General features: G+C 43.1%; 1 protein-coding gene across 4 annotated transcripts in view; it reads right to left on the bottom strand.

Moving 5' to 3' along the window:
- The window catches only part of dok7a (docking protein 7a), a 72781-nt gene that overhangs the window by 19000 nt on the left and 38577 nt on the right, over positions 1-15204 (bottom strand). For all 4 annotated transcript variants that reach the window (XM_079810737.1, XM_079810738.1, XM_079810739.1 and 1 more), the window contains exon 6: positions 9462-9554. In XM_079810737.1, coding sequence (XP_079666863.1) covers positions 9462-9554 — 93 coding nt within the window. The remainder of the gene's footprint in view (positions 1-9461; positions 9555-15204) is intronic.

The following is a 15204-nucleotide window of genomic DNA, read 5'->3' as shown; positions in this document are numbered from 1 at the left end:
CATTGTTATAAGGTAGGGGATTTAAGTGTACTTAAAGAGACACTTATTTTGATGTGTTGAATAACCTACTAAAGCACATGCGAGGAGCTTAATTATAATGTTAACTGTAGTGCGTTATTTGCTATTACAATACATAAATGTACTAAATTGCAACTTCATTATAATAAATATATACTTATTACATGACAAGTTTTAATAGAAATGACATTACAGTATTTTTAGTTTACCATAAATGCTTCGGCAGCACACTTAACCATATTTCAAAGACAATACAATACAATTATGAAATGACATAAAAATGTACTTAAGTCCAATCCTATTGACCGGAGACAGCCCATGATGTCATCAACGTGTGACCCAGAAATATATAAGGGCGCCTTACAAACATGACATTCACCTTATCATCTGAAGGGACTGTTTGGTAGGCAGGCACCGAAGCATGACGAAGAGACGCAGTGTCTCGTTCCCTGTTCTCAGGGAACATAGGTTACAAATGTAACCTGAGACGTTAAATTTTTCGAAGGGAACTCGCACTGCCTCCTAGGACGCTTTGGGGAACGATATACCCACACTGCCATGCTGAAGGGAGTCCATACCAGTGGCAGTGACAACTGTCAGAACCAGCAAATTCAATGAAATGCCAGAACCACTCTCCCTCGAGTCACACTGGGCTGTCAGTGACAGCATTCCTTACAGTCATTGCCCAAGCTATAAGCCCCAAGAGGAAACCTTCATACACTTTACATTAAGTCCTACCCAGGCTGCTCAAAGGCCTGGAACCAACCACTTCAACAGAAGTGGTCCCTTAAAGGGAATGTGGCTAGGGAATCCGAGGGAGCCACAGCCAATCACAATTAAGGGAACATATTCACCCGAATGCCACCAGGGAGGTATGACCTGGTGTCACTTACATTGGACACTTCAGTCTGGCCAATCTTAAAAGCACCTATATTTCAAAGCGCTAAGGAGGCCGGAAAGGCCTATGGACTGATCTAAATGGGAGGCCTCACGAGAGGCCTGCAACCGTCTGACCAGACTCAGGAGGCTGAGTACTCACAAGCGACCTTCAATGAGGGGAGCACCGAGCCTGACCTGGTAGGTAGACCAGGCTGTAGGCTAGACCAATAACCAGTAGCAGAAAAGTGATCACTTGTGTCATATTAGGGTGCGAACTTTCCTTCAGGTGCTGCCTGCTAATGCCAGATCAACTGACAGCAAGCATCCACTAGCTGCCAGAGTCATGCTAGCTGTTTAGTGCCTAATCTTGGGAACTCTCCTTCAGGGAGGTCTGGGGCCTCATTTATAAAACTTTGCGTAGGATTTGCGTCAGAAGTGGCGTACGGATGAAACATAGGACGTGCGTACGTACAGAAATATTCGGATTTTTAAAACCGTGCGCACGCACATCCTACGCAGTTTTCCATTAATAAATCACAATCAATTCTAAATGTAGCCCATAAATAGTTTGTGAAACGCCCACAAGTTAATATTCATCGATTGCGAAATCATGGCAAACACAGAGAGGAAATAAAAAAACGTAACTTCATTCAATGTGGAGTAGAAGTTATCGTTGGCAAGGTGGAAAAGAGGAGAAAAATTTTGTTTTGGAGGGCACAGTGTGGGCATTACTAATGCCAAAAAGGCACTTGAGTGGCAAAAGGTTTCAGACGCCGTAAATGCTGTAGCCTCACAACCTCGGACCGTGGCCGAAATAAAAAAGAAATGGTCGGACATCAAAGTCGAGGCAAAAAAGCGTCTAGTGCTCCATCGCCAGAGTGTGTCCTCGTTTGCCAGCAAGTCTTCTTGCTGTCTGAAGATGCGTTCACTCCGAATCCTTCCATTTGCCACATCTTCTAAGAGCGCAAGATCAGCTATTGTGCATCATTACGCATTGTGATGGGACATTTTTTTCCCATCCATTTAATTGAATCTGACAAGCTACAGATGTCGGTTATCATATACTTGGAAATGGGAAATAATTCAGTGCAAATGCAATGTCTTGCAGCTTTCTGAATGGTTAAGACATACGTCATACGTTATTTTATCAAAAATAAAACTAAAGGCATATGCATGAATACCATGATTCCGTAGCTGATAAAGAAATTTGACTATGAAAACAACTTTCCCCAGTGGACAATTAATACATCCATCTATCTATCTATCTATCTATCTATCTATCTATCTATCTATCTATCTATCTATCTATCTATCTATCTATCTATCTATCTATCTATCTATCTATCTATCTATCTATCTATCTATCTATCTATCTATCTATCTATCTATCTATCTATCTATCTATCTATCTATCTATCTATCTATCTATCTATCTATCTACCTACCTACCTACCTACCTACCTACCTACCTACCTACCTACCTACCTACCTACCTACCTACCTACCTACCTACCTACCTACCTACCTACCTACCTACCTACCTATCTATCTATCTATCTATCTATCTCCCTAATTATTTATCCATCTGTCTATCTAATTGCATCTATGGGCCCTATTTTAACGATCTGAAACGCAAGTGTCAAAGCGCGAAGCGCAAGTAACTTTGTGGGCGGGTCTCGGCGCTGTTGCTATTTTCCCGGCGGGATAAATGGCTCTTGCGCCCGGCGCAAATCTAAAATGGGTTGGTCTGAAGTAGCTTCATTATTCATAGGTGTGGTTTGGGCGTAACGTGAATAAACCAATCCGAGCGTCATCCAACATTCCCTTTAAAAGCAGGTGCGCAAGTTCCATTGTGGATTGCTATTATTATGGCGTATTTACCAGGCGCACGCCAGGAGCGGTTCACAGCCGAGGAGACTGATGTTCTTGTAAGAGCAGTGAAAGACAGAGAAGTGAAGTTGTAATGTTGTACATTATGGTAAAGGTGATTTCACAGTCTTTTTTTTTTCAGTCTTTCAGTTTTTTCAGTTTTTCAGTCGATTTTTTTTCCTGGTTCTTGACGGACAAACCAATTTGTCAGATGTCCTTATATACATATATGTCTTGCCACTATTGGGCAAACAGGTCTTATCCTTAATTATTACAATTAGCCTGAATCATTTGTAAGCTAGATTTATGCCTATTTTTTCACATCTTCGTGGCACACCACAATGATTTCCGTCATCTCATGTGTTAATATTTTTTTAGTGTAACAATTTATGATTTGCAAAAATAACTGTTGCATCTGTGTAGATTACATGAGCAAAGTGTATGCGCGTTGTGCACGCTATACATTATGGTCAAGCATGCGCCCTTAAAATAGCATAATGAACAACGCGCAACGCGCCACTGACTTTAGACTAGGTTTTTTCTGGTCAGTGGCGCAATTGTTTAATGGAACAGCAAAATAGCACCAGGGATTGTTTGCGCCGGAACACGCCTCCTTTTTTGCGCTGAACCGCCCAGGGAGCGCAAGTTCATTCACTAGTTTAGCGACGTGCTTCTGTGGAGGGAAAAGCGCGCTTTGCGCGGGTGCAAAATAGGAATGACACATGCGTCGGTGTACAAAGTCAATTGCGCTGGGTGCAAGATAGGGCCCTATATCTGCTCCGCCAGACGGACACATTGACGAGAATATCAGTTTTGTACATTAGCTATTTCGTTCTGTTTACCATATTTATGAGGATGAATTGCATAACATGCCAATATTATTGCAGAACATATTTCACTTTACTTTTTGCAAATATGTGTTAATTTACATTTCTGTTAATTTTCGTTTGATTTTGTTTGTTTTACACTGCAGTTCGATCGGGTGTTCGTGTAGGCTGTTAATTGTAAGACCTGCTTTGTGAAGTCTTCATGTTATTTATGAGAGGCATAGCCATTTCTTTTACACAACGGTCTGCAGTTTCACACACTTTCACGTGTTTCTTCCTGATAGCAAGTTAAAACTGGTTGCTATGAACCCAGACTTACTCAGTCTCAGGATCTCCTGATGAGGCCAATTGCCTGACAGTATGTCTGCTGGCTGAAAAAATAAATACCCACACTGCTGTGGACCTGGTAGGGCCTACTAGCTGATAACAAGTCTTCTGCTACAAAAAAACAGCATCATTGGGAAGCATACCACACCAACACATATATTGGGGCCACCCACAGGAGGCCTCTCGAGGCTAACTACCTGGTCGCAGCTGCTATGCATGTCCCCCAAGCGTCGGGACTCTCTTCCAATGAGGCCTGCTTCTTGTCAGTGAGTCTACTGCCTAGACTGCCAAGGCCAACCACTTGCAGCAAGCTTGCCTAACAAGCCCTTCTGGGTTCAGCCGTCATGGAGGTCTGCTGAGGCCTACTACATGACAGCGCAGTCTTTGCTGGCAAACAAGCTGTTACACACCACAGTGCCTACAGACCTGGTATGTAACTACATTGCCAACGGCAGTGTACTCAGCAAAACCCTTTAAGCAAGGGGAGTACAACTTACACCACCCTGCCTCAATGGAGGCCCCCGGATTCAGGGGCCTACCATCTGTGTGCATGGGCGTCAGCTCATGGCAATGCTCTGGCTTCAAGGGAGTGTACTTCTAGAACCCACATGAAGTGAAGGTTAGAAATTTCCGCTCGACCTGAGCCATAGTGGTGTAAAGCAGAATGATACAGAGCTGAGAGTGGAGTACTCCGAAACACCCTGCTTTAGTAGGGGTGGCCTAGGGGTGGTAGGGGTGGCCACATGACCCTGAAATTTACAGGGTGAGGGCCTGCCAGTGAATCTAGATATGTCTGGTGGCCTACGTCCATGAAGCTAGCTCTGAGGGGTGGGGTCAAGTGAACCAAACAGTCCACTTGACCCTGCGACCCCAAGTACTAGGTTTGTAGACACTTTGTAAACAGCTTATTTGCCAGCAAAGACTGTGCTGTCATGTAGTAGGCCTCAGCAGGCCTCCATGACGACCAGCCCCTGAAGGGCTTGTTAGGCAAGCTTGCTGCAAGCGATTGGCCTTGGCAGTCCGGCAGTAGACTCGCTGACAAGTAGCAGGCCTTAGCAGGCCTCCTTGAAAGAGAGTCCAGACGCTTGGGGGGCATGCACAGCAGCTGCGACCAGGTAGTTAGCTCGAGAGGCCTCCTGTGAGCCAGAAAGTCTGGGTTCATAGCAACCAGTTTTAACTTGCTATCAGGTAGTAGGTCCCACCAGGCCTCCCTGAAGGCGAGTTTCCGAGTTTGAATACTCTGGCAGCTAGTATGAGCACGTCCATGAAGCTAGCTCTGAGGGGCGCGTCAAGCGAACCAAACAGTCTCTTCGTAAAGCGAAAGACTGCCTAATCCTGCCCCACAACCACTGCTAGGTCACTAACAAATTCTGCCTCTGCACCAACTTGCATTACTCATCTAACCCCAGAATGCAGAAACCTTGGCCGAACGACTCTCACCATGAGAGGAGGCTGACATTAGAGATGCTAGAAAGCCTACATTCACGTAGTGAAGGCCCAGAGGCGGCAATGCTTTAGCAAAGCACCTCCATCATCTCTAGTATAGCCTAGGCCAGCTACCGAGGCGGCCCTGAGGTGGCTAACAGCCCAAAAAGGCCTAAAAGCTATTTATAAGCTAAACCAAGCAGCGGCATCAAACCTATTCCTAGTCTGGGAGGACGCCTCACCACCTAGTACTGTGCAACATACCAGTAGGAATGAGCGGTGGCCTTAAAACGACTCTCAAACTGAGAGGAAGCCTAATCAGTGCGCACAGCGAAAATGAGCAGTGGCCCAACCACTGAATTGGCCAAAGGAAAAGCCAACCCATACTCACATACGAAGCCGATATAACTGGTGGTTCTATTCTTATCGTTCTAGCCACCTAACAGGGGCCCTAATATTCCTTCCTCTTCTTACATCTATACACTTTTAAACACATAAACCCCTTAACTCTATACAGGGAACTGAGGCCTGCAGAAATACATTTTCTGTTTTCTTTCTCTTTTTAAAATGAAAAAAGGAGACCTACCAGCTCAACCTGCAGCGTGCAGAATGAAGATTTACTAATTCAGTTTTATAAACATGAGGTCTATCGGCCTTACAAGCCTTAAAGGGGCACTCTCATTTACCAAGCCAAGGCGGGCCGTAGAATATAATTTCCACTCATCACGGGCCCAGACCCAGGCCTGATGTAAGAAGTGCCTGGGGACACGATGAAGAAGAATGATGGTCAGGTTTTTAGTTCACCCTCGGGGAGAAGACCCATTACCGACGCGGACTCCCCCAAATCCTTCTTCTTCCGGGAGTCCTGCCTCTTTTGCGACCTACTCCTCCTCTAAGGGGATGTACACCAGAGGTGACTCTCTGGCCCTGTCTCCAACCCTCAGAATGTGACGGGCCAGGCCCTCCCAGGCACTCACTCACACACGTCCTCACACACACACGTACTCACTCATTCACACACACTCACTCACACACACACACACACTCACTCACTCACTCACTCACACACACACACACACTCACTCACTCACTCACACACTCACACACACACACACACTCACTCACTCACTCACACACTCACTCACTCACACACATACTCACTCACTCACACACACACACACACACACACTCACTCACTCACTCACTCACTCACTCACTCACTCACTCACTCACTCACTCACTCACTCACTCACTCACTCACTCACTCACTCACTCACACACACACACACACACACACACACACACACACACACACACACACACACACACACACACACACACACACACACACACACACACACACACACACACACACTCACTCACTCACTCACTCACTCACACACTCACACACTCACACTCACACACTCACACACTCACACACACACACACACACACTCACTCAAACACACACACACACACACACACACACACACACACACACACACACACACACACACACACTCACTCAAACACACACATACTCACTCACTCACTAATTCACACACACGTACTCACTCACTCACTCACACACACACACACACACACACACACACACACACTCACTCACTCACTCACTCACTCACTCACTCACTCACTCACTCACTCACTCACTCACTCACTCACTCACTCACTCACTCACTCACTCACTCACTCACTCACTCACTCACTCACTCACTCACTCACTCACTCACTCACTCACTCACTCACACACACACACACACACACACACACACACACACACACACACACACACACACACACACACACACACACACACACACACACACACACACACACACACACACACACACACACACACACACACACACACACACACACACACACACACACACACACACACACACACACACACACACTCACTCACTCACTCACTCACTCACTCACACACACACACACACACACACACACACATACTCACTCACACCGCCTAGGCATGGACCCGGATCTCAACGGTATGCAGGTTTTAAACGCTGCCGAACGCGCCTTCGCTTGCCCAAACTTTCCCACCATCGCCCCAACGGAGGTGGCGAAAAAGTTTGAAACTGGTGAATCGAAGAGAAAGCCCTTTTCTTTCTCCCAGATATCAGCCAAGTTCAACGACAGATGTCTCTCCATGGCCGTTTTGTTTGGTGGCATGGAGAGCTGGATCTGTGGTGCGGCATAGTTCGACCACTGCATCAGGGGACAAACCCACCCCCTGATCAAGATCCCTCAGCAGATCTGCCTGGTACGCTTGCAACACCGCCCTGGTGTGCAAAGCAGCACCAGCCTGACCTGCTGCTGTGTATGCCCTGCCATTTAAGCGAAATGTCATTTTGAGAGGCTCTCAGTGCCGATGCCTACCCAGATGCGAGATAGTTCGCAAACTTTCCGTCAATCGGTGGCATTGACACATACCCCTATTCCCCTATGCCCTCAACATCAGAAATTAACCCGCTGATGTCGGTGAATACGGGCCGAATATGGGCTCTTCCATGAACTCTCTATCTCCGTGTGCAGATCGGAAAGAAAAGGAAGGCTCACTGGAGCTGGAGGAATATGGCCGGAGAGAAATCGATTGTCAAGCCGACTGCGAGCAATCTCTCCCCTAACACGCTGCGTAGTCTGTCTGCAGCGTGTTCCATTACCTCTAACAGCTCTGCATACACGGGTAGAGTGGCTGAATCCTGAATCCTCAGGATTTATTTTCTCATTTTCACCACCCTCACCAGCCATCTCTTGCTCATCCATAAGAGCACTCACTGCTGGGCCTCGTCAGCCGCCGGATCATCTGAGTGGATTACACCCCTCTCAAGATGATCAGTGAGCTCCATCTGGGAAACCCATGATGCGCGTTGCCGCTCTGCGTCGGCACGAGCAGGACCGGCAACACCTGTCCCAGATACTGGACTCTCCTCCCTTGAGAAGAGAGCCAGATGAGAACAGAGTGTTCTCAAGGGAAAATGCTCACAATTTCCACATGCAGCTTCCTCAAGAACTGACTGTGCATGCTTGTGTGTTTTTTCCGGTGTCAAATATCTAGGACACTTTTGATTCAGCACACTTCTGAAAACACTTGGTCTTCTCTGTGCGTTTCATATTGAATTTGTATTAACTTACAGACAGAACAGTCCCTGAAGACGAAAAGATGAATGCCATGTTTGCAAGGTGCCCTTATATACTTCCGGGTCGCACGTTGATGACATCATGGGCTGTCGCCGGTCAATAGGATTGCCGTGATTCAAAAGTAGTTTCAGACACCTGTCACGCTGAGGCATTCCCCAAAGCGTCCTAGTACGCAGTGTGAGTTCCCTTCAAAACGGAACTTCTTTTTCCCCCAAAAAAAAAATCATCTGATCAAGTCAAGTCAACTTTATTTATATAGCGCTTTTAACAATGTAGATTGTTTCAAAGCAGCTTTACAGTGTTAAACAGGAAAATAATGCAGCATAATTTTATTCAGCTGTATAGCCATTCTGGAAAAATTTCAAGTATCATACAGTGACAGTGTGGGCTTTAGATCAATAATTTGATCAGTAATTTAGTTTAAATGGTTAATTTAGTTTATTATTTAGATGTATTTCGATGTTTAGTTGAAAAATTTAGTGTCCCCAACTGAGCACGCCAAGCCAGAGGCAACAGTGGCAAGGAAACCAAAACCCCATTAGGTGACCTAATGGAGAAAAATAAACCTTGGGAGAAACCAGGCTCAGTCGGGGTGCCAGTTCTCCTCTGGCCAATTAACAAACAGCGTATTATTATTATTATTCTGGCAGTTTTACAGCTCGGAGGTCATAATAGATCAGAATATTCGAGGGACCGGGGGCAACATGCTGGAGACGGGTTTATTGAGGATATTGTTTATTAAATAATTATTAAAGTGCAATATTCGAATGATCGGAGGCAACACGCTGGAGACGGGTTTATTGAGATGCCGTGTCGATGAGGCAGTTTCAGGGGGAGCCACCAGATTGAGGTTCACCAGAGTAACATTTTGAATGTGGGTTTGGGGGTCACTTGTGAGACAAAGGTGGGCAAGACAGGAGACACATGTACCTGTGCTGTGAGACAGCAGACTGAGCCTCCGTTCCAACTCCTCCGCTTCATGGTTTAGTCTGTCCTGCACTAACGCTGCATTGACACTGGACTCTGAGACACAGAAAGAGCAAATTAAAAAGAGCTGTGAGAGACAGACAGCCAACACAAATACACAAATCAAGCCATTCGCCTGAACACTTTATTGGCTTAACCCCCTCGAGTTGGTGGTCGCGCCACCAACTTTTCTTATCAGTGCCAAAGAGACTCAAATAACTCGTTTTTTATCTTTTAGACAAGCGTTATACAACCCCAAATCAGAAAAAGTTGGGACAGTATGGAAAACGCAAAAAAAAAAGAAGTGATTTCTAATACTTTGACTTGTATTTCATTGCAGACAATATGAACACAAAATATTTCATGTTTTGTCTGGTCAACTTCATGTCATTTGTAAATATGCATCCTTTCCTGTCATTCAGACCTGCAACACATTTCAAAAAAAGTTGGGACAGGAGCAATTTAGGGCTAGTAATGAGGTAAAATGGTTAAATAATGATGTGATTTGAAACAGGTGATGTCAACAGGTGATTGTAATTATGATTTGGTACAAAAGCAGCATCCAAGAAAGGTCTAATCCTTTAGGAACCAAGATGGGCCGAGGATCAGTTTGCCAACAAATACGTGGGAAAATTATTGAAATGTTTAAAAACAATGTTCCTAAAAGAAAGATAGGAAGAGATTTGGATATTTCACATTCAACAGTGCATAACATAATTAAAAGATTCAAGGAATCTGGAGGAATTTCAGTGCGTAAAGGACAAGGGCGCAAGCCTAAGCTGAACAACCGTGATCTCCGATCCATCAGGCGGCACTGCATCAAGAATCGTCATTCATCTACAAGCGATATCACCACATGGGCTCAGGACTACTTTGGCAAACCTTTGTCAAGTACCACAATACGTAGTTACATCCACAAATGCCGGTTAAAACTGTACTGTGCCAAAAGGAAGCCCTATGTTAACAGTGTCCAGAAGCGCCGTCGACTTCTCTGGGCTCGGAGGCATCTGGGATGGACCATCACACAGTGGAAACGTGTACTGTGGTCAGATGAATCAGTATTTGATGTATTTTTTGGGAGGAATGGACACCGTGTGCTCCGGACCAAAGAAGAAAAGGATCATCCAGACTGTTACCAGCAACATGTCCAAAAGCCAGGGTCTGTCATGGTATGGGGTTGTGTCAGTGCCCTTGGCAAAGGTAACTTGCACTTCTGTGAAGGCACCATTAATGCTGAAAAGTACATCAAGATTTTGGAGCATAATATGCTGCCTTCAAGAAGACATCTTTTCCAGGGACGTCCATGCATATTTCAACAAGACAATGCAAAACCACATTCTGCACACATTACAAAGTCCTGGCTGCGGAGGAAGAGGGTACGGGTACTTGACTGGCCTGCCTGCAGTCCCAACCTGTCTCCAATAGAGAATGTGTGGCCCATTTTGTAGCGCAAAATGCGACACCGAAGACCCCGTACTGTTGCCCACCTTAAGACTTGTTTGCAGGAAGAATGTAGAGCTGCAACTAACGATTATTTTTTCTGTCGACTAATCTAACGATTATTTTTTCCGATTAGTCGACTAATCTAACGATAATTTTCCGGATTAATCTTATGATTCTTTTTTACTGATTATTGTATTTCAAAGAGGGTAGTGAATTTGTATATTATTTTAACATGAAATCAATGAATGATGACAATATTAATTGTATTTCAGGAAGGGTAGTGTACATAGTATGCCATTTTATAATGAAATATATGAACACAAGAAGCTTTTTAAACATAATATATAATGATACTATTCATCATAAAATGTATACAGAGTAGGCCTAATTAGGAAAAGTTGTTTAATATAGTAGTTGAGTATGATTTACTTATTCATTTGTCAATAGTGAATGAAAATGCACTTGTATTTATCTGCAAAAGGTTCACATACAGGAGCTTTCAGCATAGTTTTAATATAGTATAACTAGTCGTCTATTTTGAAGATACATGTGCATAAACAACGACTAAAGCTGCCAGAAGTTTTTGCCCAAACTTCAAAGACACATTTAAATGATTAAAGCTAGAGGCATATCTTAACTTTAATGTTACTTTAATCATGCAAACTACCTATATACAGCATGTTATTATGCATATGTGTTTGGGACAGAGGGGAACCAGGTCGCATTAACAAGAGATATATGCAGCCCATAATAAATAAAAGCACGAGACGTACTGGGGTCGGAGAAGAACCCCGGAAAATGTGACCGTCTGTTGCAATACACGCGCCACGGTTCAGCTGCGCGAGAGAACCATGGAGAGAACACTGGCAGCAGGGTTGCCAGGTTTTCACAACAAAACCCACCCATTCATTACTCAAAACTAGCCCAAAACAAGCCCAATCGCGTTTCGGGGAGGTTCTCTGGTAAACATCGCGTTCGGGGGGTTAAATATGTGTGTTTTTTTGCAGGGCTGTCTGCTAAAATTCTCATTCCCGGGGCTAAATATCACATAGTTGGGATCGCTTCAACCCGCGGACATGAGACACAGCCCGCGGCAACAGTGTAGAAGTAGCCCAATTCCGCGGAAAAAAACGGGACTTGGCAACACTGATTGGCAGTGTGAGCTCCCGCTCTCCACGCGCACAGCTCCTGCTCTGCCACCGCGCGCAGTGTGAAACCGGCATTACAGAGCGAACAAAGCACAGTTTTATTCGGCTTCTGTTTAAAGTACTCCCACACTTTTGAATGTCGCGGTCTGGCTTTATATGATAAATGATCATTTTCACTATGCCCAGGAGCAGAAGCTGCCATTATTCTAGATTAGGGATGCGCGGTATACCGGTACTGGAAAAATACCGGTATATATTTTATTTAAAACGGTACGATATCATGATTTTGCTCATTTCGGTATATGCTGCTGTTCCTAAGTTCACCGCTAGGTGGCAGCGCACTACCCAAACTGACATGAAACCGGCAAATGTGGCAACAGAACAAGATGAATACAGCAGTTGAATCTCACTCAACACGCACAAAGCTCATTAATAAAGAGAGTAGACGTGAAATTTGGAATTACTTTGCTTATAAAACTGCTGAAGAACCATCAAACCTTGCCAAGCATCGTCACTTAATTCCTGTCTTGTAAGACATTAAGAGATCGACAGGTGAGTGCATCATTCTAACCATCTAATTTAGACTTTTTTCTTTTAACACTGATTAACGCACATACATAAGATCGTATTGTTTAAATATAAAGAAATCTCCAGCGTTCGTTTCAACCAGTGATGTTTAGACCTCATAATATTTGCACGCATACTATTACACTATTTACATCCGCGAAAGACATAACCAACTGTGTTTATGTAACTACTCACTAAAGATTGACATTTTTGACATAATTTTGTGTGTATTTGACTGAGGAAAAACAACTTAATTTGGAATGCGCGAGCTCTTTAGGCGTGTGTGTGTGTGTGTGTGTGTGTGTTTGTTGTTGGCATGAGCGGAAAGAAAACTCTCTTAAAGAACTCTCATCCCATATGTGTTACGAAATGCTATAAAATCGCTTGCATGTTCAAATTGGCGAGGTTTAAAAAGACGTGGGCAGTGATTTCCGTCAGTTGTCCCGCAAGTGTTGAATCTGAGCGCGCAAATTGCTTTTATAGTGCAGGTGCGATGAGGTGTAATGCTGAAATTACTTACAAAAAAGTTTCCAAATGACTGATTGATGTGACAATCTTTGTTGATTAATTTAATAATGAACATTTGCGGTAATTTCCCGCTTCATAAACCCAAAACTTGCGAGAGTGAGTAAAATTATGCGCAATACCCGCATCAAAATTCAGACCCTGTATGGTATCGATTTAATATCGGTACTTCGGTATTAGATTGTGGTACCGTACCGAAGACAAAATTGTGGTATCGAGCCATCCCTATTCTAGATCTTCTGTTCCATTCTAGAACGTAAATAATGTGCCGCCGACGCGTCGACGCATTTCACGCCATCATTTCACGTCATCGACGACGTCGATGCGTCGTTGCAGCCCTAGAAGAATGGGACAAAATTACACCTGAAACACTTCATCACTTAGTGTCTTCAGTCCCTAAACGTCTTTTAAGTGTTGTGAAAAGGAATGGCAACATTACAAAGTGGTAAATGCTTTACTGTCCCAACTTTTTTTAAATGTGTTGCAGGTCTGAATGACAGGAAAGGATGCATATTTACAAATGACATGAAGTTGACCAGACAAAACATGAAATATGTTTTGTTCATATTGTCTGCAATGAAATACAAGTCAAAGTAAATTTAGAAATCGCTTCTTTTTTTTTTTTTTTGCGTTTTCCATACTGTCTCAACTTTTTCTGATTTGGGGTTGTACATCATTATAATCTGTTAAGTTTCAAAAAGATTTCGTGTACAGTCACAATAAAAACAAAATGTTGTGCTTTTTTTGCAAAATAAAAGAAAACAAACATGATGCGCAATCTGCAGCCTCTCTCTCAATGATGTCTAATCTGATTCTCTTCAGAAAATGACCTGTAGTTTAGTGAAAACTTATCACATAAACATTAGACATATGTCTAAAGAAACGTTAAAAATGTCAGGTTTTAAATAATGTAAACCGAATCGAAAACAAATATTCTGTGTTTCTGTATTCTGTTTGAAAAGAGAGAGATGTCAGTCATTCCCATTCAAACAGGAGGTCTGTAAAAATCAATTACTGTAATGTGACTACAGCAATGTGACTTTTGCATTTATGTAGTAAATGTCAAAAAAGCTGACCTAATTCATTATAATATATTAAATATGAGATATCTGAGATTGTAAGGAGAAATTGATGAACCTGTTTTCTTATATTGTACTCTTGGACTAAAAAGGACTGATGGTTTGCAATTTAATTGTCTCTCTCTTTTGTTTTTCTCAGAATAAACTGTCCTGAAAACCAGGGCTCTGAACCGGTTCAAGGAATGAAAACGAAAACCGGAAACGAACGAAATTTAAGAGGAACAAAAACGAAAACGAAATCAAAATCAATTTGAATCGTTCTGAAAAGAAACGTTAATTTGAAATGACCATTAACCAGTTAATAACGTTATTTTATCGTTATCTTTAATATTTTAATTTGGCAGTGACCAATAATGAATAGAGTAGTAAAGCATGTGACATTGACGGATCAAGCGTGAGTGAAATGCCCGCGCACCAGTCATCTATGAATCTACCGGTAACGCAAGTCAGTGTAGAGCGCGCATTTTCATGCCTCAAGTACATTTCTTTCCCCACTGAGGTCTACAATGAAAGCGCAGGTATTGGAGGACACTCTTTTCGTAAGTTTAAATAAGCAGTACGGACTTTAAGCTCAAATAGTCTGATTTAGGCTAGTTTGTGGATTTCGTTTAAGCCTATCCAATTTTTAAAACAAGTCGTGTTGAAAAAAAGTTATGTACAAAGAATGTTATCACTCTTCTGAAAAGAATTAGGCATATAGAGGGCCACTTTCCGCTCCATTAAAACAGGTCAATATTTGTCCCGCTGTTTATGCTTTGTAATTAATGCATGTATTTCTGTTGTGGTTTTAAAAATGTTATGAAATAAATATTCAAGTTTAATTATCATGCGTTATATTATTATTGAGTGAAAATAAGTCTTTATTTAAACATATTTGTTTAAAGTATAGGCTAAATTAAAATAACGTTATTAACCATTATTTTTTCAAATCAAACCGTTTTCGGA

The sequence above is a fragment of the Gobio gobio genome (assembly GCF_949357685.1).
Source record: "Gobio gobio genome assembly, chromosome: 2".
NCBI lineage: Eukaryota > Metazoa > Chordata > Actinopteri > Cypriniformes > Gobionidae > Gobio > Gobio gobio.
The sequence above is the reverse complement of the archived record's forward strand: the minus strand, read 5'-3'. Positions and strand labels throughout refer to the sequence as shown.